Below are 25,903 nucleotides of genomic sequence, written 5' to 3'. Positions count from 1 at the left end.
AGATATAGCCTGCCAAAAATATTAACCGTGCCTTTCTGAAAACACAGAACATTGAGCGGAATAGTATGGCTGTTTTCCTAATTAACCCCAGCAAGTGCTGAATAAATATATAATAATATAATAACATATGGGATCTTGTCACTTTGGCACCTCGTAGGCCATAATGCTGTGGACCTAAATACCAATAGATACCACCGAGTTAGAAAGCGTATGTCACAGCATTCCACATATTTCACCAAAGAACGATTTTTGATGGACACAACTACTCCATCGCACACTTGCAATTGGCGGCGTGCAGTTGCATGTTGTCGCAGCTGCATCAAATCCACGTGCACCACCGCTGTTGGCTGGGCTCAGTATGCGTGCACAAGGTACCAGATACAACTTAAAGCAAGATGTACATCCCGGAAAAAGTCAATGATGGACGAGCGCCAATAAAAATCTCACTGAGTAAGGACACCTGAGTACGGAGCAGGCTGGGTAGGGTCTATGTTGTTTCCATTTAATTAGGCTGCGACCGTTTCGGTCTATTTCGTTTGGTTTGGCAGGTTATGTTTTCATGAGATTGAGCTGGGCGAGTTCTGGCGGAAGATGATTATGCTACGGTTCGTTTCGGTATTCATCCCTGGCAACCTTTATGAGGTACATTTCCCCTAATTCTGCTTGCAAATGATCATTTGCTTTGCGATCTTTTGTCCCATATGGCCTCCTCCTAAATCCGCTCTGTTCGCAAATATTTTCAGTCGGTACAATCGTTTGGCATGCGATATTTCTCGCGTGGTCGCTATGCGCGACTGCGTTAAGACAAATGATGTGACGATACGCGATACCTGAAGCCACGAGATATTGCCTCTTACAACCGACCGGAGTGCAAGCCTGTGTCCAGCCCCACTGAGGCAACTTATCTAGTTGTTAGGAGATGTTTGCAAACATGTCATTCCTTTGAGTCGAACCACTTCGAGACCACGGTGCGAGATCGAGCAGATAATGTCGGATGCATTTGTAAGTTGCGATCCGAAATCAATGTGCAGACGCTCACTTATGTGATGATAGCAGATTAAATTGTGTGAAATCAAGCATCCAAAGATCGACTTAACATTGAATCAAGCTTTGCCTTGCGCCTATTAATAGGCACGTCTTCAGCGAAAAATCTTGTTTTTACTAGGATACACTGGTTTGAAACAGCGGTACACAATTTTTTTATTTAAATATTTAACTTGAACCTTATGAATGGATGGATTTCCGGGATTAGAGCTCACGCTAAGCAGTGTTTGTTGTCCCGGCCCCTACCATCCGATCGTGCAATTCCATGTTAACGGCATAACTTGGTTGTGAAAGCTTAACATGCCACAATGCTTGGCACCGTCTATCCTACCCTCTGACGTCATCTGACCTTTATCGCCGCCGCTACCACCACCGCAGACAATGCCTGTCAAGGACAAACAGTGAGCACCTAAAGTGACTCAAACCCACCTCGCCACGGGTAGATGGATCGGAAGGCAGGCGCTCTAACCAACTGAGCTATCGGGACGCATAAAGCCGCAGCGACGGAAGAGGAACCAAGGGGCATTGGTAACCGGGCTGTCCAGCCACAGCACGTCTGAGCTGTTCACATAGAATATGTGAAAGCAAGACGCATCAACGCGCACCGTGCCCGTGCCGGACGGTTTGTATGGTTACAGGGAGAAGAGGGCAACTCGCTGAGGCATTGGATGCATGGAGGTAGAGTTGCGCTAATGTACATGGCTTACTTCAGCCGTTCAGCCGAGTTGAAAGCATGTTGCTGCAGCAGACAAGTACAAAGCAATGCATTTAAACAATAGAAAAGTATGGGACAGGGCTATGCAATGCGTTCTTAAACCTATTGAAGAAATACGCCAATATGCCAGCTACTATTCAAGTTCCGGACAGATGACAGCCTTCTCTGTCCCGGGTCCTTCCAGCAGGGGCTCCAGCCCGGTAGCGCCGCTCTCTCTAAGCAGGGCAGCGACCGCTCCAGGCCAGCTGGACTCGGGCAGCGGTCGCTCCAGCCCAGCAAAGGCTCGGGCAGCGGTCACTGCAGCTTAGTCAGGCTCGGGCAGAGGTCGCTCCAGCTCAGTTAGGCTCGGGCAGCGGCTGCTTCAGGTCCGCTGGGCTCGGACTTCTACCACTCCAGCCCAGCCAGGCTCGGGCAGCGGTCGCTCCAGCCCAGCCAGGCTCGGGCAGCGGCCCCTCCAGCCCAGCCAGGCTCGGGCAGCGGCCCCTCCAGCCAGTCAGTCCGTCTCCCTGGCGGCCGCCAGGGCAGGATCAACAAAGCGCCGGGCGTGAGTCAGCCCCGAGCGCCGCCGCCGCCGGCGTTCTGGGCCGACGGCCAACGCTATCGGCCAGCGTCGCGAGGCCGGCCAGCAAGCCCGGCCAGCGATCCAGGCCAGCACTGCTGGGGCTCAGAGCCCGCAGAAACCCGATACATGGGCGAGAGCCCGCAGAAACCCGAGACACGGCCGGGAGCCCGCAGACACGGCCGGGAGTCCGCAGAAACCCGATACACGGCCGAGAGTCCGCAGAAACCGGAGACACGGCTGGGAGCCTGAAGAAACCCGACACACGGCCGAAAGCTCAGAGAAGCCCGAGACGCGGCCGAGAGCCCGCAGAAATCCGAAACACGGCCGAGATCCCGCAGAAACTCGAGACGAGGCCGAGAGTCCGCAGAAACCCGAGATACGGCCGAGAGCCCACAGAAACCCGAGACGCGGCCGAAACCCGCAGAGACCCGAGACACGGCCGAGAGCTCGCAGAAGCCCGAGACGCGGCCGAGCACAGGGGAACCAGGAGTTCAACGAAAGTTCTTTATCGTAAACCGAGAGCTTCGGGAACCTTTAACGGCCTGTTTGGTTTTCACATATATTGAGATATCGTGGTCCCTCGCTAAAGCTGTTTCACGCCTATGCTGTTGAACAAAATAAAAAAGGAAATGCTGGATATGCCCTGCGTGATTATCGATTCAACCTCGATGTTCGTGCTCGGCATTTGCCGTCAGTCCAATGCACGCTGCTACTGCAATGTGGCCTCGCACTAAAGATGTGTTCGACTCACTCCAAAGGCCCCTGGAAAAGACAGCATTGTCGATGAGTCATTCTACCTTTCACGAAACTCGTGTTCTGAATGCATCGGATGTCAGACACCTGACCCGAGAGCCCTGAAGTTGATCGCAAACTCGAGCACACTGCAGATGTGACGGCGGGTACACCATGTTCAGAGTGAACCAAGTTTTGTAAGGCACATGTCGCCCCCCCCCCCTCGATTTTAGGCTTTTTTATTTTCTTTTTTTATGATATATATTATTTTATATTATATATATATATATATATATTATAGATTTTAGGCGAGTTTTAATCAACTGCATGGCGCCAGGTATATCACCTGCCCGATGTTCGTATAGGAGCACAGTTCAATTACATTCGGCGGCTCTCCATTCACGTCAGGCGCGCCGCCGTGCCCTGGCACGGTGCCAGCGCGCATGACACGTGCACGTGCGGGATTTATTCAGCCCGCGCCACAGCCGCTAGTTCCGGCTGCACCGTCGTCCCAAACCCTGCCAGTTAATCAAGGAGTGCTGAGAAGGACAGAAAGCGGTTGACCGGGTCACACCCGGTCATAATTTGAACAGGGGCGTCGCCCGGCGAGCCGGGGCGACTGATCCAGGCTACACAATCATACCTGCACCAGTAGCGGTCACATTGAACACGGGGTCGCGTGAGCCGGCGGTGGAAGAGGCGCCGCGGCTCGGCCGGACGCGCCGCCCCCGGTCCACCCAGTCCGCGCGGACGCGCCGCCCCCGGTCCATCCAGTCCGCGCGGACGCGCCGCCCCCGGTCCGCCTAGTCCGCGCGGACGTGCAGGGTTGAACTATGATCCAGAATTTTGGAAGTCTGCATAGCTCAAGTGCTCGTGCTACGTCCGGCCAAGTGATGGAATGCTCGAAAGATTGTCTGCCCATTTTCACAGAATGACATAATCTGGAGAGGACACCAGGCGTTTGAAAGAAATTTGGGATTCGAAAGATAAGGATCACATTACGAACGTGTTTGACGGACAATGAAACAGAAAGCACAGCTCCGTCACTCAGAGACAGAACGCTTGAGTCAGTTTTTTTCCAATCCGGCCAGCGCTGGCTGAGCACGCCCTCTAAGAGCGATTCCGCTTCGAGACTTCGATCAATTCCACTACGCTTCGAGTTGCAAGGTCACGGATGGTCGAATATCAATCCATAAAAAACGCTCAACACGGCATGTTTCTAATTATTCTCCAGACGAAATATCCCGACCAACCGTCCGTGAGTTAGACAGCAGGAGGGGGTATTGATGACCGGCCAGTTGGTTGTCCATGGCGACCAGCCCCCACTCGGACACGGGTCGGAGCGGCGCGGTTCTAGGTAGGCCGTCATAATGACGGCCATTCGCGATTCGTCATCAGGGCTTTACGACGCACTCAGCTCCTCAGGCTATATGGCGTCGCCTGCCCCTCGATCTGGCGGAAGGCCGGACACCACGGGGAATCGAACCCCGTACCTCTGGTTTCCCAGACGTACAATGCTTCACGCAGACGCGTTAACCACTACGCCATCGGCACCCTCATTATGACGGTGTGACGTTTTTTGCTGCACTTTGTTCAAACGAGGAAAGAAATCAGACAAGCACATTCCACCTTTTCACCGCCGTTTTTGTGAACTGTGTACTAAAACACGACCCTGCGTAGCATCAGTTAGTTTGGCTACCTGATAGCATTCATCATAAGAGTCAGCTGGCTCGTGACCGAGGCAGTCCACTGCAGCGGACCAATCATAAGTGAGTAAAGAAACTGGTGCTTTAAGTGGCAAATACTGTTACATGAGATAAACGCCTGTACCCAGCTTGGATCATTCGCGGTCGCTCCTCTGATCCAAGCATGCGTCTAGTGCATTGCTCGCATTGCCAACAGCTGCGAAGCGTGCATGCTGTTTATCGGGCTTGCCAGTCACTGACCTGTTGCTTATCTGAACGTTAGAATTCGAAGGAGGTCCAGTGGGCAGTGCCACTTCTAGTTCCACCGGCTGCTCGATCGTTTTTGGTCTGTTCATTTTAAGAGTGTTCTCGTAAAGCCTGAGGCCAGTCTCCACGTCCATCTGCATTAAATGCGGATCCGCCGACCCGGGCGTACCGGGGTCCCAGCCTGGCAACCGGGGGGGGGGGGGGGGGAGGGGGGGGGCGTATCTCCGCGGACGTAAACGATACAGCACGAGACTCGAGATCGATGCAGGAAAGCTGCTTGCGAGAGCTTTAATAGAAATGCGATTTAAGACGTATGGTCAAATTCAAGGTCACCAGCTTTCAAGAGGTTTAATATTGAAGCTGAGAGGGAATTTTCACTTAGCGTGGGCTTCGCCGGTACTCAAAATGCTTAGCCCGGCTGGCTGGACAAGGTGCCATTTTTTTAGAGCCGCACAAAACCAAAAGAAATACCATCGAAGAGAACGTGTCATTGCGTGTCGAGTAAGCATATTCCGTGCACTAGTGTTGAAGTCATCCGAGACCATAATAGGTGAGAATTGGCAAGGTCACTGTAGGGGGAAACGAACAATGTTCTTGCTCTGAAAAATTCTCAGGGGATTTTATCATGAACATGTGAAATGCATGTGACACGTAACAAGACAGTTTTACAAGTGTCATCAAAATATGTCCATATCTCAACAAATTGTGATGGTTGCAACTTATTTGGACCCTCACCTCGGACATGACTACAGCCAGCAATCTGGCATGCCTGGAATTTCACAGTTGCAGGCGGGTTTTGAAATATACTGAAATGAAGATAAGGCAAATTTTGTAGGTCGCGTTCTGTCAGTCTTTCGCTAAGTTCGAAAGGCCTGGGGGACAAATCCCTCTCCTCCCCTGGTCGAGCAAGGCTTAGACTTTTTCGTTGTTAAATACAAGCTGTATCACCTGTGCCCATGCCTAAAATTGTCACATGAGAACATATTTTATTAGAATGGGTATTATTACATTTTATTGGAAATGGAAACTCCATGAGAACTGTTTGCCTCACAAACACCTTGAATTCGATCGGCATGGGCCAATAATGTAATTTTTAATGTCGATATCATGCCTGTTGCCTGTACCCCAAGATATGCTTCCAGGTGTACAATGGACAGAAGAAAGTAGGCGCAATATTGCAGGGCCATAGATATTTGCGTTCTAAGCTATCGTATAAGACCAGCCACGAAGGTGGAGGGGGCTTTAAACACATGATTATTATTGAACCACAGAGTACGAACGCAACGTTTGCTCCTGGAGGCGCGGCGCACGGCACCTTTTTAAAAAGAAATATCGATACATGAACTTCCAGGCACGTGGTGACTCAGTCACCTCCCATCCGACTTCAGCCCAGGCACTGGACTGAGGATGCTGCACACACTCGAAGAAAGTCGGGAATGCCGCCTAACGTTTATTTGAATAGGTCTCAGAAATGTCGCGTAGTGAGCAATTCGATGCTAGCAAAGTGATGAAGTTTTTTTCTCGTGAAACATCGGTCGCTGTGAATGAAAATGCAAAGGATATTTATCCTGTAAGGAGATTGCTGCTATAGGTGTCAAACTGGTTCCGCCCAGCCGGGAAGAGAGAAAACGTGTTTTTTTAGCAATCGAAATTGGTTGTTAGCTTGCTACAATTGTTTATCAACCTTCCAGCAGGCCGGTCAGCAGTCCGCAGTACTCAGTGGACAGCCTAGATCGGTCACCCGGTACCAGGCGGCTGTGAGTCGAGCGCAATACCTGCGTGGGGCTTTGGGACAAAGAGCCAAAACACAGAAATCAAAGGGCAAGAAGTCGAATGTCAAGGCGTCAAATAGCAAGAAGCCATATGGGAAAAAACAAATGCAAAAAGTCGGGAGGCCAAAAAGCCAGAAGTAAAAAAGTCAAATGTAAGAACTCAAATGAAAACAGGCCCAATGGGATAAAATACAAATGCAAAAAGGCAAGAGTCAAAAAGCTAAAGAAGTCAAAAATGTATGCATCGCTCCAGAATAACCGCGCAGCCAGCGATTGACTGACCTTGAGGAAAACATTGTTATTGCAGGAAATCTGTACATGGATATCGAGTCCCGCGTGGATTCCCTGCCCAAACGATGCATTAAATTGGCAGGTCGCTTTCTACACGTAAGTTTAGGTTGCGTCGGGTTAGGGTCTAGACGGTCAAGACCATTAGTAGCCCCAACCCAGTGACGTCACTGGTAATCCGGCACGTTTTGGATCACTTAAGCCAGGAGCTTCTGTACTGTGAAGTTTACCGCATAGTATGATACAAAGGAAAATCAAACATCAAAGTGCACAACGTCACACCTTCCAATTTTAGATTGGTTGTGGATGGAGAGGGCCGTGATATGGTTAGATGGTTGGCGATGAGAAGTGGGATCGATTAATATCTGGTGAGTAGTCCCGACTCCTGACCACGGTTGCTTGAAGCATGAACAAAAAAACAGCTAACCGTGTCGCATCGGCCACTGCCGCCGCGCCTAACTACGTCCTTCACGCTTCAGCTGCGTCCTGCCCAGCCCAACTGCGTTCTTCCCGGCCCAACTGCGTCCTTCCCGGCCCAACGGTGCCTGCACGGCCGAGAGGCGCGCCGGGGGGGGGGGGGGGGGAGGCGATACGTGCGCTGAGGGCCGCGTAGGGCGCCGCGGCGCCGACGCCCGATCACGTGACAGCGGACCTCCGAGATCAGTCTCGGGAGCTGCGGCTGCGGCTGCGGCCGACAGCCGTGGCCTGACGCACTCGATACGCCGCAGATGGCGCACCGGTCCGGCCGGCTGTTAGCGACGGCGGGTGCGAGCCACATGGCGGGCCGCCTCGCCATCGGCCGCACAGCGCGATTCGATATGGTCTCCGTGTTCTCACCGGCAGTCGGTGTTCTCACCGGTTGAACTAGCTCATTTAGGTGGTCTCCGCTGTCTTAAAGGAAATGCCCCACATTTAAAGGTACAATAGCAAACATCAGATACGATAAAATAAGCTCCCTTTTGACTTTTGGTATACTGAGTGGAAGAGGGTGTGCTAGACAACACATTTTTCTGTTTGGTAAATATGCTGCTCAATACGTCATCGTTTGACTACGTCGTCGTTATTGCACAACATTGATTGAGAGCCAGTTGATGACTGTTATATCTGGAGATCGTGTTCACGAACGCCAAATATGCACGTATCCACCTATTGCATTTTCTTGGTCTTGATTGCCGCACGGCAAGATGGAATGACAGGATTTGAATGACGCTCGTATGGCGTCATGGATGCCTGGGTAACCTTGAAATAGTGTCTCCGGAGTAGCCCGCTCACTTTCGCGGGTGTATAGCTCGGAAACTAGAGGGGGTCAGGTCTTAAGAAGGGCGGGGCTGTGAACCGCACCGAATGATCTTCAAGACGGCTTTTTCAGCTCAAAACCCCATACAAATATGGAACATTCCTTTTAATATTGTTGACGTGTCTGTTTTTGATGTGCTCTAGTACAGCGATCGGCTGATTCAATTCACCTTACGTTCGTTGTCAATAGTACACCGGAGGTTAACCACAACCGCGTTTAATTTGAACTTAAACTGCATTGGTGATCGGACGACAGAGCAAGGAAGCGCATCACCAGCCGCATAACTGCGTCTGTTTGCTGGTGCAGCTGTATTTACAGCGAGCTCTAGCTGGACCGCGGGCTCACAGACACCCCGTGGTTTCCGGGCGTCTTCTGCTAGGAAAAGCGGTTCATAAAAAGATCCAAATAGAACGGCATTTACACTACATGCAGATCACAGCAACAGAACCCAACCACAGGTCACAGCAGGAACGAGAGCGTTGCCAGGGGGCAGGGGGATGTGAACCAATCACTGCCGTTGGTCTGTGAAGTGCCAATGCAAAGAGCAAACAGACCTTGCACGCTTGGAGAAGTTTGTGTAACTTTTCGACAGTTGATTGGAACGGCATACTCTGACACATACAGCACGCCACTTGCATAACAACACACACCGGACTGGAACGGCGACAACTCCGGCACAGACAGCGGTACTTCTGGTGACCCAGAGGGTACCAAATGTCCGTCGGTACCAAACGGCAGCCTGATGGGTGTCTGGCCAGCGAGACCTGGTCCGACCGACGCCGGCACGGACCGAGCCCCCCCCCCCCCCCCCCCGCTAGGCAACAGTATGTGGCTGGCATGCGATGGAATGCCTGCCCTCTAATTTTGCACCGGTTTAAGTCAGTAAACGGCTTGGTCTGACGCTTGGAACACAACTCTATGATGAGCTTCCAGGTCTTGTGGAAGTTACCGACCTTTAATATACCAGGCGGTACTGGTTACGTGATGTTATACAGCAAATGTTGTTAATGCTGTCATGTCCTCTCAATATATTGATATTTCTTCTAAAGAACAGCATTGTCTATGCAACCAATATTTGCTCAAAACGCTGATTAACCGGAAGCTTTTCGTATCCTGAACACCTATATATAATACCTCAGCATCAGCCCACTTAACTCATAACGCCAGCAAACCAGGAGATGAAGACCGTTGTTGCTTGCATTAAGAACGCAATTTTGAAAGCCGACTGCAGCACGTTCACAGCATGTATAACCGAGAGTAACAGCACTCCCCAAATATCCGTACCCGACTAGATTCGAACCGTGGTCCCCAAAACCCATGCGAACATTTTCCAACAAGTCACCCCATCCGTGCCTCGCCATGTCCACGCGCCTCATCTTTCACCCTGTGCCCTGTCTGGCCAGATCGGCCCTCCCACTTGCCTGTCCATTTGACGGGTGCCGCCTGCGAAGCGCGTGCTTCGCACGCACCGACCGAGGCAGGCACGTGTCGCACGTGTCGCACGTGCGCCGGCGGACGTGCTGCTGCCGCTGCCCGCCCGTCGGCCGCAGGCGGCAGATCAGCGGAAGGCAGTGCGCCGAGCTGACGGGAAAACACGGGCGTTATCAGCTGGCGACAGATCTTGCTGCGCTGACCGCTGCCGCATCGTGTTGGCGTGGCCGCGCCTGGGATGTGCTGTTTGACAGGTCATAGTTGGACCTCCGAATTTGTGAGACCCGCGAGAAAGTCGCCACTATGCAAAAGCCGAAGGAGCCAAGGTGATGTAGACACGGCGGCTTGAGTCTACATTGACCCCTACCCCCTGTCCCCATACTCTTCTCCCCCGCTCTCTATTCCTTTCAACCTTCCCTTTCTTCTCTCCCGCTTTTTCTAGCCCTAATTCCCTCTCTTTTTTCCTGTCCCTCTCTCTCCTCTCCCCCATCCTCGCTCTCCCTTTCCCCCTGCTCCCTCACTTCCTCCCTCCCCTCCATCTCGTTTCCACCGCTCCCCGTCTAAAGCCCATCCCACCTCCTCCCCTACCATCCCGTCCCCATAACTCAGCGCCGGCGTGCCCCGCATGCCGTGGCCGGCTAGCCCGTTATGGGTCCACATTCCGGCGGCATTGTTCGCGCTAGCGCGCTGTCATCAGATGCAGACTGAGCTGGTCTCAAAACACCTGACGCCCTGGAATCCGGCCGCCCCGGCCGCCGGCTGCCATATCCGGAGTCGAGTCATCTGGCAGCCGGCGTTACAGGCGATCTGGCTAGCCACGGGACGGGTCAGCGTCGCTGATGTTTCGTCTCTCCGTGTTGGTGATCGGTCTTGCTAAGTTCGCGCTGCACAGCGGTGTTTACGACAGGGAACGATGAGTCTGAATACGCTCCGTTTCATTCGTCGTGCAGGCAATAGCCAGGCTGATCAAGCGAAATTACGCTATGCCCAGCTTATCACAGATCCATCTTGTTATGAAGAGACAACACCGCTCAGTCTCACCACCTACCCATCCTCGATTTAGACGTTAAAATAAAAATTCAGCTGGCTCCCACCGTATAGAAAAACGGTTCGATTTGAACACCGCGCCGGCGGCAGCGCCGCTGAGGGAAGGCGAGCACCGTTGCGGAGCGACGGACCACGTGACCGCGCTGTTTGCGGCTTCGATTAGATCGCCGACAGACGCGGCGCCCGTGGTCATACCAGTAGCCGCAGGCGGATGTTTGCGCGAGACGAGTCTGATGACGTCACGAGTGACGTGACGGGCGGCGGGCCCGGTCGGGTGGGCGGTCGATTTGGCCGACTTTTAGGTTTTTTCTAGAATTACTTCCCAACGTTGTGGTGAAGTCGTGCCAGATGGTGCATAGTTATGGGCAATGGAGTAGTCGACCTTGTGGTCAGAAAATAAGAAGTACTTCAAGGTTGCAGTTCTGGATCGAATCAAAGTAAGGCTTCGTCAGCAAAGGCAGTTATTGAGGACGTTCGAAGCTGATGCATCAACAGAGTTTTAGAGGAAGCCATACATGCAGCTTCGAAGTGGTTTCTTAGATAACTTGACCGCTGAAATTAGGTTTACAATAATTCCATTGATTCTGTGTCAGCTATGAAGGTTAGATATAGATCGGAACCAAACAGCTTTTTGACCGGAAAGCTTCATTTGAAAGGTAGTTTTGGCATTCATTTAAAATTCCTTGATAAAAACGTCAACAGGCTTATTGTTTAAACTTTATTGGCAGCAGTGGAGGTCAGCGATCTACAATGACCTCGACTGACACTATGCCTTGCAAAAACTTGCGACATAGCGTGGCTCTTAACGTTGGCATACGTAAATACCACGTTCTCAGACTTGAAACCGTGATTGATTAAAAAGATCCACCTTCTATAATTCGCGACGCAGGGCGTGGAAAAACTGTGCAACAAATACAAAAGGGCATGAGTTGTGTGTACAACCCAGTAAATAACACTGTTACACAGGCCACCGATGTCAACGATATAGCGGTTAAGAGACGCAACATAGGATGGAGAGGACTGGCGGGTTGCCGATCTCCTAATGCATCGGTGAAACAAACAGCGTGCCCTAGAGATGACTCACTGACCTGCGCTCCGGTCGCGGTCTGGTGTGCATTGTTATGAAAGTGGTGGGTTGCCAAGGGTGGGCCATTCAGCGTTTCATTAATTTCAAGGTAAAGATTAAGGTGACGCGGGGCAAGAATCGACGTCCAGGTGGGGATAGCCAGCCCCGCGCCATTTTGAACGTGTCCACGTCCAAACCACCGCACGTTCTGACTTCATAACCTGCGCACCATAGGCGACTTTCCTGTTCCTGCCGCTGACGACAGTCCCGCGCTAAAGATAACCCGCGGTTTTCGGAAGCGGCTGCACTGTAACGTGACGGCATCGCTGGCACCCTGGCACCAGGCCTGAGGGCCTCTGCCGGGGCTGCGCACCGCCCCCCCCCCCCCCTTGGGCCCGCCGGATGGACAAGCACTACAAAGAGGCGAAACAGTCTCTGATCTATTTCGCGCTAAGCAACGCCATTGGGTTCACGGCAGGGTATCTGGAGATGAGGAGGTGGGCGCGGATCTTCCCCCCACCCCCCCTGGTCGTCAATCTCTATCGGGGACGAACTCGGAAAAGGCCACCTTTTGACGTGAGCTCTTAGCCTTCAAAGTGGTGTGGTCCGATCAGTACATTTAACACAAGAAAGTCTGTGACGTTTGGAACGCCCTTGGCCCATGTCCCTTATTTGCGTCCTCGCCGGGTGCGGCTTACGCCCACACATCCGAGAAACGTGTGGTCGTGGGCGTAGAGGAATTACTGGATTGAAATTGTGATTGGGGTTTCCATCACACCTCAGCCTCACCGCATCACACCGACGGTTTGATGCAAGTCCCTTAGACCGTGAGGTCATCGCCACGTGCCTTCGTTGCCATGGCAACAATCTTCGAGTCAGATGCCTCGGACTCGGAGACATAAGCCAAGCCACAGCCTTTTCTAGAGGGGTCGGCAAATGCCTGTAGTAATCACTACTCAATGCTACCTTGTGTGCTGTAATGTACGATGCAAAATCGTATGCGTCCAAAAATGTCGCTGGTTTCCACAACCCTGGCTTCGATACATTACAAGGTAACTGCATAGTTAAAGGCCCATGACAAGCATGCGATAAAGAAATCACAGGAATCTATATTGCCCCACTTAAGTGCAAATGCTTGGATATCTCCTTGATTTGAATAATGGGTGCCTGCTTGCAATGGGTGCAGAATACCGGGAGTTCCCATTTCAATTTAATTAAAATGACCACACCTTAGTTGCATCTGTTTTGAGATGCATTTTTGATGACCGTTCGGTCATGATCCCTGTAAACATTGTTGAAATGCTTACATATAAAACAGACGCTATTTTGTGCATTTATATCCGTGTCCGTTATATATTTCTACATTTTGGAGTTGTTAGCATGGTCCGTGCCGGACAATTCCTTCAAAGCACTCTTTATTACATGACTGAAACTGTTTCATTACAGTAAGGTCATTCCAATTAACTGAACACTTACACTAGGCCATTTTGTAATATATTTCATTGAAATGATCAAGTAGAAAATATGGTGGCGTCAACCGGATTTACCTAGATTTTGGCATGAGACCTCCCCCCCCTAAAAGATTGATTATCCCTGTTGTCTGTGCAGCGTGCTTGATAGGGTGTAGAGTAAGCGTGTAGTCTTGAAAAATAAGTTGGGGGGGGGGGCTAAGGAGTGAAAATTACCTAAACATACCACAAAATATGTCCAGTAACGTGCTTATCCGCGAATCTAGCCGACTTTCTTTCTAAACTGGGAGCTAGAGATCCTCGCCTTCAACTGAACAAGAAGCTGCATCCATGCTCTGGAGCCCCACCCGCGCTACACCCACGCGACACCTCAGACTGGCTGGCAGGCGGAGGTCACTGGCTCAGCTGGCTCGAACGGAGCAAACCCTGCCAGCTGACAACATTCTCTGGCGCGTTGCCATGGTGACGCCCCGCGATGAGATCATGCGCCGGAGGGGGGGGGGGGGGTTACAGAACTGCGCGGTCCGGGGCGGGGTGCCCACGCCTCCTATTACGAGCCTGCAACTCCACAAAACGCCGACGCCCTCGCTGCCTGGGCCCCGCCGTCTGGTCATGTGGTCCGGCCGCGTGACTGACGGGGTTCACGCGGGCTCCACTCTATTTTTACAAATGAGGCCCCTGTCTTGACGTTCCGACCGTTCTCTCGCCATCTACCTAAAATGTGGTCTCGCCAACATTGCAACGAGCCAGCCGTTCCACGGCGCTGACACATCTCGGTGTGGCACGGCTCCTGCTTCGCTTGAGTCAGCGCACGGCTCCTGCCACGCTGGAGTCAGTACACATTTGAACAAAGAGAAGTGCAAAAACTAAAGCAATGAGCGCTGTGTGACATGCAGATACCGCAGGCTCTTCATCATCGTGTGGTCGCTGGCCACGTTCAATCGTTAAGAGTCTGTCCAGCCCGAACATGTGTATGGTTCGCAGTACGATCAGCACAAACACTGAGCGATCGCTTCTTTCCACAAAGGGCTCCACCAACGTGGCATAGTTCTGACGCCGACTTTGGAGCATGGCCGGCGCGTAACAGGCTGCTGCCTGTCACCGCGTTCCCACCAGCGGTCGGCGTCACCGATGATCGGGCGTCGGTGACCACACACGTTTACGGGAAGCGGGGTACGCGCCTTGGATGTAGGACCACGGCTGCATGACCGAGACAGCTAGGTACCTGGGTTGTACCTGGTGCTTCGCTGTGTTCTCTCGCGCCATCGCCAAGCGTCTGCCATTCTCCATGATTCTTCATGACTGAATTCCTATGATTCGTAATGCTCGCCACCATCATGCAGATTGCACGTCGGCTGGCCGCTTCGGCCGGTGCGCACTGGGCGTGACTGCAGTGTCCCTGTCACGGCGTGAGTCAGCGGCGCCGTGACGTCACACGTTTGGCCGGGCCGTCACACGGCAGGGCGTCCGACGCGGCGCCGTCCGACGGCCGCCGATGCATGCCCCAGCGTCGCTGAGTGGGCGTCGATTACAGGAAGGGCTAAAGCGTCACAAATGAAACGCAAGCGTCGCGCCAGCGTTTCGATGGGGCTGGCCGCGGCTCCCGACCGTCCGTCTGCCTTTTAATTGCCTAGTACGGGACAGCTTACGGCTCTCATCTCTTCTCGGAGCTGACCCCAACGACCTCCACGGACCGCGCGCATAAAAATAACGCCTGACACGAGGGATGGAGGAAATCGACCCCGCGAACCGCTTCAGACCTCGATCTACCGTTCATCCCACCCACGGAGGCGCTCCATTTGACGCGACCTCCCTGAGCGGAGGTGCCCTCATCATTCACCGCGGGTGGGCGCACGTGCGCCGGTTGGCACACGCACCTCCGCTGCGGGAGATGCTCGGGTTTCGCGACGCCAGCGAGGGCCGGCGGAGGAAGCCGGTGGCGATAACGCGCTCCAGTAGCTCGAGGTGACGTCACGCTAGTGGTCTGGTGACGTCACGGACCGACGCGGCGCGGCGCGGGGCGGACAGTCCACAGCTGAAGGCTGAGTGACACGGCGTGCCGGGTTTAGCAGCGCGGGCTGTGCCAGGGGGTGCGACAGTGCAGAGTGGGTGGTTGTGGGTCAGCGCTTGCACACGTGCGCTAGCAGCTCTGTGTGGAGTTGCGGGTGCGAGTGACGCTTCCCTACCGTTGATCGTGCTTCGTTCCTCACGCACTTGTTCTTCGGTAGCAACCTGACATCATTTGTGATTTGTGACGCCGCCGTCGTGTGACATAACGCTACTGTGACGCGTCGCGTTTGGTGTTCCAACCGCGGGCGAAGGCGTGCCGGCACGATCCCCCATCCCGAGCCACCTGTGTCACGTGACCATGGCGCAGAAGGTGGACCCGAGCGACCCGCGCGTGCGCAAGCTCGTGTACAACATGTACAGGGGTATGCTGGGTAACTACCACGGCCAGAGCAGCGACATGGTGGGGCGCGCGCCCCAGGCCAAACAAGTCGTCGAAGACAAGGGCGTGATGGACCAGATACTCAGCATGGCGTAAGTGTACACTCTGATGGTGGCGCGGTGGCGGGGTGGTTTCGGTTGGCATGAGGAGGGGCGAGTCCAAAGAGGAGCCATAGGGCCATGCCCCCCCCCCCGCCCCCCCCCCCCTTCGGCCCAATGAGGTTTTGGTACGCCGAAGGACCATCAAAATCTCGTGAACGGGCACCAAAATCTTCATTTCGGAAGCACACAACCTTTGCTTTCAAATGACACCAAATGCCAGGGCACCAGAAAAGGCCCCAAATCTTCATTTTCGGAGGTCACCAAACTCCACGTTACCACAGCGTGGATCGGCCCATTCGGCGAAGGGGCACCAAGGCCTTCGTTTCAGGACACCCAGGGGGCACCACAAAGGGCCCGAACCATTCATTATGACAGGGCACCAAATTCCAGGGACACAACAATGTTGTATCCCCCACCAGGCTGGAGGGCATTTGAAGAGACCCAGCTTGAAGGTCCGACCCAAAAATGTCAAAAGGTCAAATGTCAGTCGGAAGTCCTTCTGCACCGATCGGGGCGGTATGAGACAGCGAGGGCCTCTATGTCAGTTAGTAGAATGAGGGGCCCACGGTGCCAGGCAGGGAGCCCTGTGCCGACAGTGGACCCCAGGTCGGCCAGGGGCACATTTGCTGGACAAGGACAAGGACGAGGCCTCGATGACTTACGGCATCTTGCGTCGGTGTACATCACATGGCAATGAAAGAATGCTGATAAGTGACGATATAGATGTTCATTAGGAACATTTGATGAACATGTGAACATGAACACGTGAAGGCTTATTAGGAAACGGCGGAAAGGCCGTGCCCAATCAGAAACCTTAATACCGAAGGAGGGGCCGTCTGCACTAGCTGGCACCGAAGTTTCTCCCGGCGCCAATAATTGGACTCCCCGCGCCGGTAGGGGACCCTTTTCCCTGAGTGAGGGCCTATGCCAGACGTCCCGGTTAGAGGGCCCGCCGCATCAGGGACGGGACCGGGATACGCCGTCCCCTGGGGGCCTGTATCGACATCGTCAGATAGGGGCCCTGTCAGTCAGACATCGTCAGGGGCCCTGTCCCCGCATCGTCAGAATAGCGGCCGCTACGAACCCCGGACGCGGACGGAATGCTCCTCGGCTCCCCACCAGACAAAACATCCATCCTTCCCTACATCAAAGACACCCGTGCAATTTCGGAGCTCATTCCGTGGACAGAACTAGCAGTTATAGCTGCATCAGCAATAGAGATTATGCCTTTGTGGCATGAGTTTGTAGTGTACTTGGTACTCCGTCCCGTGTATCAATGTGAATATCGCACAGGCGAATCCCAAGGCCCGGGATATCTTCTACACGCATGTCAAATGATTTAATAATGCGTTCGAAAGCACCCCTTTCCGAGACGTGGTCGTTTTTGTGTTTCCGCTGCCCGCTGTCGCGGCGGAGTTGGCTGCGGGGCCGACACCGCGCAGCCCACGCAGACAGCAACGGCGGGCGCTGTGTTCTGTCTTTTCCAGGTGAACAAGGATTGGCCGCATCAATGCAATTATTTACCTTATTTCGCTCCGCGCACGAGCTCAATCCATGAATTGAGCTCGAGCTCGTGCGCAGGCGCCTCAGTATGTAAAATCCCGAGGAAATCTCACAACCCCCCTGACTGCTGTCGTTCTGCAGAAAGGGTCGAATGAATCATTACAAGTGAATAGTCCCGTGGCTTTGCGGTCACTTGGTTCCTGCTTATTTCTTTTAGTTTGTTTGCTTCTAACTCCTTTCAGAATTGTATCCGATGGAAGCTTCTGTATTCTCTTTCAGTTAAGAAGGTTCTACTCAAAAAGAGGAAATTTGGCCTCTAGAATTAAAATGGGCTTATCCGGTGGACCCTTCCCGCCAGTGATAGCGAACAGCATGAAAAATAGGTATCTGAATAAGTAGTGGTCGAAATCCGGGAACTTTTGTGATAGGGGGCACCACAGTGAGGCGCGGCTCCCTTCTTCACGAAATCCTGCATGCGCCCCTGGACGCGAGAACGGAGAAGCCGGACCTGAGCGGTCAGTAGGATAGCGGGATGTTCGGTTTCGGCTTATCACCGCTGATGCTGACAGGATGTGGCGGCAGCGGCTGCACAGCTGGCAATGACGTCACCTAGTGCCGGATCTGCGGCCGCTGCTGAAGCAGCCGACGAGGCGGTCACGAGATTCTAGAGATTTTCGGGGCGCTAGAGGTGACGACGCGTACGGTTGTAGCAGTGATGCTTCGTAAAAGGAGCCAATCGTCGGTCTTGTCACGAGACGCTTTTGTCTCGTCCATCCGTACGAGCGGGCCTGAGAAGAGAGCAAACGACGTCAGCTCAGGTCCTTGTTGACTGTTGTTTTATGTGTAGTATATAGTTTGCATATATTATATATATATATATATGTATATATATATATGTCTATATATGCAGTTAATGAGCTTTAAACTCTGTCTTCCTACAAGCAGGTGCAAAATTATTCCGGGAGCCTTAAGACCGCAGATTTAAACGACCGCCATGGAAATGACTGATACTCGCTCGCTGGACAGCTCCTGCCTCGCACAAAACGATTTAGAAAGAATGATACAACCTGGGCACAACGCTTCGTACTGTGCCTATTGACTGAATAAGTCAACGAGAAGTCTGTCCAGTTGTCACCCGGCCTCGGAAGCAGTGCTCCGGTGCAGTCACCAGGACTGCCTTTCGGCGAGGACTTTTCCGCTGCCTAGGGATTCTACGCCTATTTTTTCAAAATAGTACTTACTCTTTCGCCACTTCGACGAGAGAAGAGCCCACGCTTGCGCAGAAGACCCGCACCGACATTTTGTAAGGGGATTGTGCTCCGGAAAAGTTTGTAGTAAAATCTGTGCCAAAAAGTGATTTCTCTTTTTGATTTATAGCTTTCCTTTCTGTGAGAGGTTTGCTATCTATGCCATAAAAGCCTTTTAAAGTTTGGCCTTAGCACTGCCACTTTGATGGTGAGTGCCACGTGTTCGCCATTTCTATAATGGCGCCCAGCACGGCGATCCGGTGAAAAGGGGCAATAGTTCTGGTATTTTAGTTGGTTATAATTTTTGGCTTGAAAGAATAACTTAGGTTAGTCACAATTTTATGGTCACTTTTGGGATTAGTAAAGGAAAAAAACTTGAATGGTTTAGTTAATTCCCGTTGATCCCATTTTCATGCAGTAAACTGTACTTCAGTTATAAGGGGGAGCTGACAACTTAGACCTCAAAGTGTATTCGACTGGCTGCTGTCCTATCATTGTAACTTACTTCAACTGCCCCTGGCCTCCACAGCTGACAGCTGTCCGTCTATGGCTCGCTCTGAAGAGAAAAGGCGTTGTACAAACGCATTGTGTAGGGTTACGAGTTAGACCGTGCTGATCTCATCACAGATCCGGGAGACATGTTACGCTCAACGATAGGTTCAGACAACTGTGCGGCGTATTATTCGATGCATACAAGCCAGGTTTGTGCCGGCGGCCCGGTTCCTTGGCCAAAAGATCACTCACCAATATGCTATAAAGATAAACGATTTTATAACGTAGATAAGACAGTGTAATAGCCGCGTACCTCGGAGAAAAAACAAGAATAGAGATATAAGTGATCTGGTTTTTCTCCGGGGAATGAGGCTGTTACTAATGTCCTTATCTATGTCGATAACGCTCCTCGCAACTGCGCTTAATAACTTACATGGTTTTGTGACGTCATTGACGGACATGGGTATGCTCATAATATGTGAAAATACAAGTTGTCTGGTTTATCATTATTATGCTAACGCGACTTCGACGATTGATAGCCTTGTTTGCCAGACCGAAAGATAAAAAAGCACATCGGTTAGTTACCGTTGTCCGTGACACACGCAGGAATGTTTATCGCCACGCACCGCCTCCTCTTAGAGCGCATTGTGCTGGTATAACTAACTGAGTTTCCATGCAGAGTATAAGGCGCGCAGGCTCATCTTTTGCCGAGGCACCTGACTCATCCCTGTCACGTTTTGTTAACATGTAAAATAGTGTTGAAGTAATGGATGTTGTCGTGTCGTATCGGCCGTATCGCAGCATACGCTCCAGAGCATTTGCAATAAACTGGTTTCGAAATGTTTGCCACCCACCCGTCTAGTGTGACACAGCAGGGGCTTATAATTATGTACGTTTCTGAAAAAACTTCAGTGTAGATAGCACCAGCGGTCAGAAAAGAAGAAACCACAGCTGTATCTCTGATCAGATCTCAGCTCCAATCTGTTGAAATTGTGACTCGGCGTTTGAAAAAGTTTGACATGAAAATGAAACACAGATTGCTTGGAATGCATTGCTCGTTCATTTATGATACTATTTTGGCGAATACTTGTGGCCGAAAGACTAAGGTATCTGTATTTTTTAAACTTGTGTTCATCCATAAATGAGAAATATGGCCAATAGAATTGCTTGTATGTGTTTGTCTCACAGCAGTACCCAACACTTGCATAAAATAAATGTCACCAATGTCTCTACGCAATAAATATCCCCTTCCCCTCCCCTATTATCATTGCCTGGCATCATCTCTACACATGTAATTTATTTTAAAGAATAGGGAAATAAGATTTAAGATGATTGCGCCCTGCATGCACTGCATTTCTGGAGGCTATCGGAATTATCTTGTCTCTAGGAATCTTTTACCTTTTGCATTCTTGGAGGCTTTCTAAACTATATTGTCTCTATGAGTCATTTAGCTTAGCTCATATGAACCGCCACGCTTCCAAACCCTTCACCTATTGCTCCTGTACCCGAGCCCAGCAGCTCACATGTATCACCAACACCTGATGCAGTTGATAATAGCATTGATGCAATAGGCCGCGTTATAACTCACTTCAACATCGGCTGGGTACACAGATCTGTGCCGAAAGTATACGGACCTGTACTCAGGGTACACAGATTTGGGCCCAAGGTACGCGGATCTGTGCCAGGGTGCACGGGTCTGTGCCGGGGTACACGCATGTGTGCCCAGGCTACACGGATCTGTGCCAGGGCGCACGGATCTGTGCCAGGGTACACGGATCTGTGCTTAGGGCACATGGATCTTGCCAGAGTACACGGATATGTACCCAGGGTACACGGATCTGTGTGGTACCCGGTACCTTCGCCTTCAGTAGCTGGTGATTCCCTCGTCCATGTCTAGAAAGAGTGTCGTGTGTCCGCGTCTGGTTGACGTAGGGAGATGACATTTTCACAAGTCAGGTCAAAGCGGTTTTTGGTGAAAAGTTGTGAAGTTTTAGGACGCTAGTTCCGATGGTTTGGCGTGCAGCTACTAGCAACATAGCCCATAATTGGCACACATGCACGCACGCACCCACGCACGCACGCACCCGCGCATGTACGCATGCACCCATACTGAAAGGAGTCAATATTATCACCCCTGCATGGACGTAGGGTTGATACCAATTTAGGCAGAAACCAAACCATACAGTAGCAATCACAGTAGGTCATACCCACTTGGAGCGTAAGACGACTGGCCGTCATGTGCTGTAGCATACCATGCTGGTGGTTTGTTTGGTCGTGCCCAATTTTAGCGCACGACGAGCGTTTTGACACCGCGCTGCTATTAAAGAGTCAATGGAGATCCCACCTAATGCTTCTTACCGAGTGTTGCAAATGAGAAATCGGATGAACGGGCACAAGTCTGGACGAGGAGTGTTCGGCGTTAAGAAACCTCGCACATGATTCTACGGATTTAATAGACATGTAAGGTTACCTTGTTTTTACACCGTGAATAAAGCTTTTGTGCGTTTCGCGAGTCTGAATGTAAGCTGACGTGCGCAGTCGTAGGCGCGGCCCTCAGGATGAGCCCCGTCTTTCGTCGAGCGCTGCTGTGTCGGAGCCGGCACGTGCCGCCGGTCTGACGGGGTCCGAGCTCAGCCTGACGCCGCTCCCCGTCCCTGTTTCAGCCAGCAGCAGGCGGTGTCGGACGGCCCGGCACATGCCGCCGGTCTGACGGGGTCCGAGCTCAGCCTGACGCCGCCTCCCGTCCCTGTTTCAGCCAGCAGCAGGCGGTGACGGACGGCCCGGCACATGCCGCCGGTCTGACGGGGTCCGAGCTCAGCCTGACGCCGCCTCCCGTCCCTGTTTCAGCCAGCAGCAGGCGGTGACGGACGGGCCGGCACATGCCGCCGGTCTGACGGGGTCCGAGCTCAGCCTGACGCCGCCTCCCGTCCCTGTTTCAGCCAGCAGCAAGCGGTGACGGACGGGCCGGCTGGCGCGCCGCCGCCTCCGCCTCCGCCGCCCCCTCCGCCTCCGCCGCCGGCCGCCGCCACCAATGGCGCCTCCTCCGCCGCCGCCGCCGCCGCCGGGCTGCCCAGTGGGGTCATACAGGCGCGTCGCATCCCCACAGAGGTGAGTCAGGGGGCGGAACTCGACGGGGACGGCCACCCGCTTATGGCGACGGGACGCTATTAGCCAAGGCAGGCATGACACCGAGCGGGCGTAGTGCGGGCAAGTGACTGCTTGTCGGTGTTTCCGTTAGCTCCTGAATAGTCTCTAGAATTGTCTCCATAGTTTCGTGCATGCTGAAGCAAAAGTTGTTTTCTCTTTGCGGCGAGAAGTTTGGTTAGATTTGCAATAGTTTATCTATTTTGGCGCCTGCAGTTGCTGACGTCCATAAATTGAGCGCTGGTATGAAATATGGCGTCATTTTTTTAAGATTTAATTCGAACTTTTTTAATGGATGACTTGCTGGGCAGAGCTCACACCGAGCAGCGCTTGTGCTAGCCCTAACCGCTACCAGCGATCGTGCATTCCAGGTTGACTGCAGAATTTAGTGGCGGAAGTTTAGAGAGTGTTTTACGTTTGTATGGGGTTTTGAACTGAGAAAGGCACTTTGAAGACTGTTCAGTGCAGTTTACAGCCCTCCCCTCCTTGAGACCTAAACCCATCTGGTATTCGAGCTAGGCGCCCGTAAACTTGTGCAGACTTTTTCGTGCTGACTATCTCAAAGTCATCCAGGCATGCATAACGCCGTAGGATCGTCACGCAAATAATGTCACACACCACACCATGGCCGTGTGGTGCTCTATGCCATGCTAGATATGGTCATCGAGTGATTCGTGTGTGGCGTACGCCAGCACTATTTATGGCACCACTCTACTTAAATGACATAACCGAGCAGGTGAATGCAAAGAGCCAATATAAAATGACGGATTAACATGCAAGAACATCACGAGAAAAGGCTAAACCATGCGCACATAAGGATATTTGGATTCCGGAAACGCTCATCCATGAGCACGACAACCTCTCGAGAAGTTAGAATGCTACGAGTGAGCCAGCCCGTCCGCCACGGTGGTAGTTTCGCACGGCTAGTTTGGCAGCTCCCCTGGCGTCAGTATAACGCCTCATAACACAATCAAACGATAATGTGCTGAACAGCATCTTTGTTTTATTGTGAAATTGAGAGATGAGAGAGAGAAGAGAGAGAGAGAGAGAGAGAGAGAGAGAGAGAGAGAGAGAGAGAGAGAGAGAGAGAGAGAGAGAGAGAGAGAGAGAGAGAGAGAGAGAAGAGAGAGAGAGAGAGAGAGAGAAGAGAGAGAGAGAGAGAGAGAGAGAGAGAGAGAGAGAGAGAGAGGAGAGAGAGAGAGAGAGAGAGAGAGAGAGAGAGAGAGAGAGAGAGAGAGAGAGAGAGAGAGAGAGAGAGAGAGAGAGAGAGAGAGAGAGGAGAGAGAGAGAGAGAGAGAGAGACTGGCTAAAACGAATTGTAGATAAGGCAGTGCTTGTCGAGCATCAGCAGCAAGGGCAGCAAAATGCCTATCAGCTGGCATGGGTGGCATGGGCCAGGTGACATGGGTGGCACAGGTCAGGTGGTCGGGGCACTTCCCTGCCTTCCTAGGCTGAAGAAGAGGATTCCATTTGACACGGTGGCAGCAGGCCCCGGCGTCTCGCCCTGCCATCCCAGGGCTCTGCAGTGCTCGCATGGAATGTCTTCCTTGCCCGGGACCGCTGCAGGGGGTACTTTGAAGTGACCCTGGCTGTAGTGCAGCGCTGTGTGGTCTGGTAACACGCGATACAGCACCTCACAGTGCTCCCTCAGCCTCAGGGCTTCGGCTGCGGGCGGGGGACACGGCCCTCTTCTGTAGCGAGCCGTCCTGCCGCCGCCCTTTGGTAGGCCTCCGCTGTGACCTCTCTGTGTCGTCTTCAGCGGCCCTGACCGTCAACATTCATTTAACATTGGTAGACCTCCGCTGTGGCTTCTGTGTCGTCTTCAGCGGCCCTGACCGCCATCATATGTTTAGCATTAGCAGCCCTCCGCTGTGGCCTCCGTGTCGTCTTCAGCGGCGCTGACCGCCACCACATGCTTAGCATTAGCAGCCCTCCTCTGTGGCCTCCGTGTCGTCTTCGGGGGCTCTGACCACGGTCATTCGTACAGCATTGGCAGAGAGGCGTTGACTACGTTGGGTCTCAGTCTCCCGGTGTCGTGCATGCCCACGCAGGCGCGGCTCGGTGACCGGTGTGTGTGGTGACTGTGGACGGCCGTACCCCGTTATCTAATCTTCAGTGCGTAGTTTGAGCGTACGGCTTCTTATTTTGCGCTTCAAAACCTTTGCCGGTTGTGGCGTCGTAAACCATCGCGACCTTTCTGCATGAGTACGCATGAATTAGTTCAGAGATGTGATAGCTGCAGCTTGCGAACAGAATATGATAGAACTGAGCAGAACAAGCCAGAGCAGAACAACGGCTGCGATGTGCCAAGGCTCACAATTATTCACGCGGCCCTACAGGCTGGGACATGTCCATGATCAAACCTGTTCGTCACAACCTCAGAGACTGCGTGGGGCGTCACATTTTTGTTTCAGTCCCACCATCATTAGTGGCCGATGCAAGTCTTGCCGATCGTCGCATTAAGTAGCTATTTTAATTACACGGTGATATGTCGATGGAATGTATTGAAAAAACGATGGCTGGTTGTGCGAAAATGCAAATGGACGGCGATAGACCGGTTTTGAATACTTTCTCACATCTAGACCCATGATGACTACTTTTACCATTGTTTCTGTGGTCTATAGCCTCTATAGCCTCAACAGCTAGACTGGAGAAACAATAGCAAAAAGTATGCAAAAGTAAGAACAGAAGAACTATTATTGATGACCCTGTTTTAAGCCACATTCACGTGATGCTCCTGATCACAACTTGTCCTAGCAGCATGTTCAGTTCTTGCTTCTGCAGTCCTCATCCGACACAAGCGTGCCGTCATTCCAACCAGCGCTAGACACCCGCAAATCCAGAGCTTCATTTTGTGGCTCTCTTAATGTACGCTTGCCAAGTGAAAGGACTTCGTTTGATTCTATCAATGTCAGACTTGGTCACACGTGTCTCTGCCATGCAGCCAATGGCATATTTGTATGCTGTAGTCTCGGTAAAGTTGATTTATAATCCAGACAAACTGCTTTGAACCGTATAATCCTGATAACATGTATGATTTAAACCTTTTTCAGCACCAGTTGCTACACCCGTCTCGCCTCGTTGCGCCACTTGTCTTATAATCGCTTTACGTGGCTTCCCATCTACCACTAGTGCTGCACAAGTTAGCGGCTATCACCAGTGTAGCACAAGTTAATATCTACCACTAGTGCTGCACATGCTAGCGCCTAGCACCAGTGCTGCGTAAGCTAACAACGCTCACTCGGATGTCCGCTTTCGCCGCGCTGACGGTGTCCCTGTTCCTCTCTGCCGGCAGCTGGGTGCGCGCGCCCCTGTGCAGCGAGCACCGGGCGAGCCACCGGCCGTGATCCAGACGGCCATGGCCACCAAGGACAAGAAGCCGTTCACCTACCTGCCTGGCGGCATCGACCTCTCAGAGATTCGCAGTCCGCGCATGCAGAAGCGTATCATGATGAACGCGCGCAGCGACGGCGTGCAGGGCCCACCACCGCCGGCGCAGCAGGCGTCGGCGGAGGCGGCGCCGCCACCGCCGCAGGCCGCACCGCCTCCGCCTCCACCACCGCCGCCACCGCCGCCGCCGTCGGCCGGCCCG

The 25,903-nt window shown here is 52.6% G+C and overlaps 1 protein-coding gene across 1 annotated transcript in view; it reads left to right on the top strand.

Annotated features, from left to right (window-relative positions):
- Positions 1–25,903, top strand: part of LOC119093595 (MAGE-like protein 2) — a 133,074-nt gene that overhangs the window by 78,209 nt on the left and 28,962 nt on the right. Inside the window, exon 3 of the mRNA XM_037216574.1 lies at positions 25,607–25,876. Coding sequence (XP_037072469.1) covers positions 25,607–25,876 — 270 coding nt within the window. The remainder of the gene's footprint in view (positions 1–25,606; positions 25,877–25,903) is intronic.

This window comes from Pollicipes pollicipes, unplaced genomic scaffold, assembly GCF_011947565.3.
Source record: "Pollicipes pollicipes isolate AB1234 unplaced genomic scaffold, Ppol_2.1 Scaffold_1600;HRSCAF=1878_pilon_pilon_pilon, whole genome shotgun sequence".
Taxonomy (NCBI): domain Eukaryota; kingdom Metazoa; phylum Arthropoda; class Thecostraca; order Pollicipedomorpha; family Pollicipedidae; genus Pollicipes; species Pollicipes pollicipes.
The sequence above is the reverse complement of the archived record's forward strand: the minus strand, read 5'-3'. Positions and strand labels throughout refer to the sequence as shown.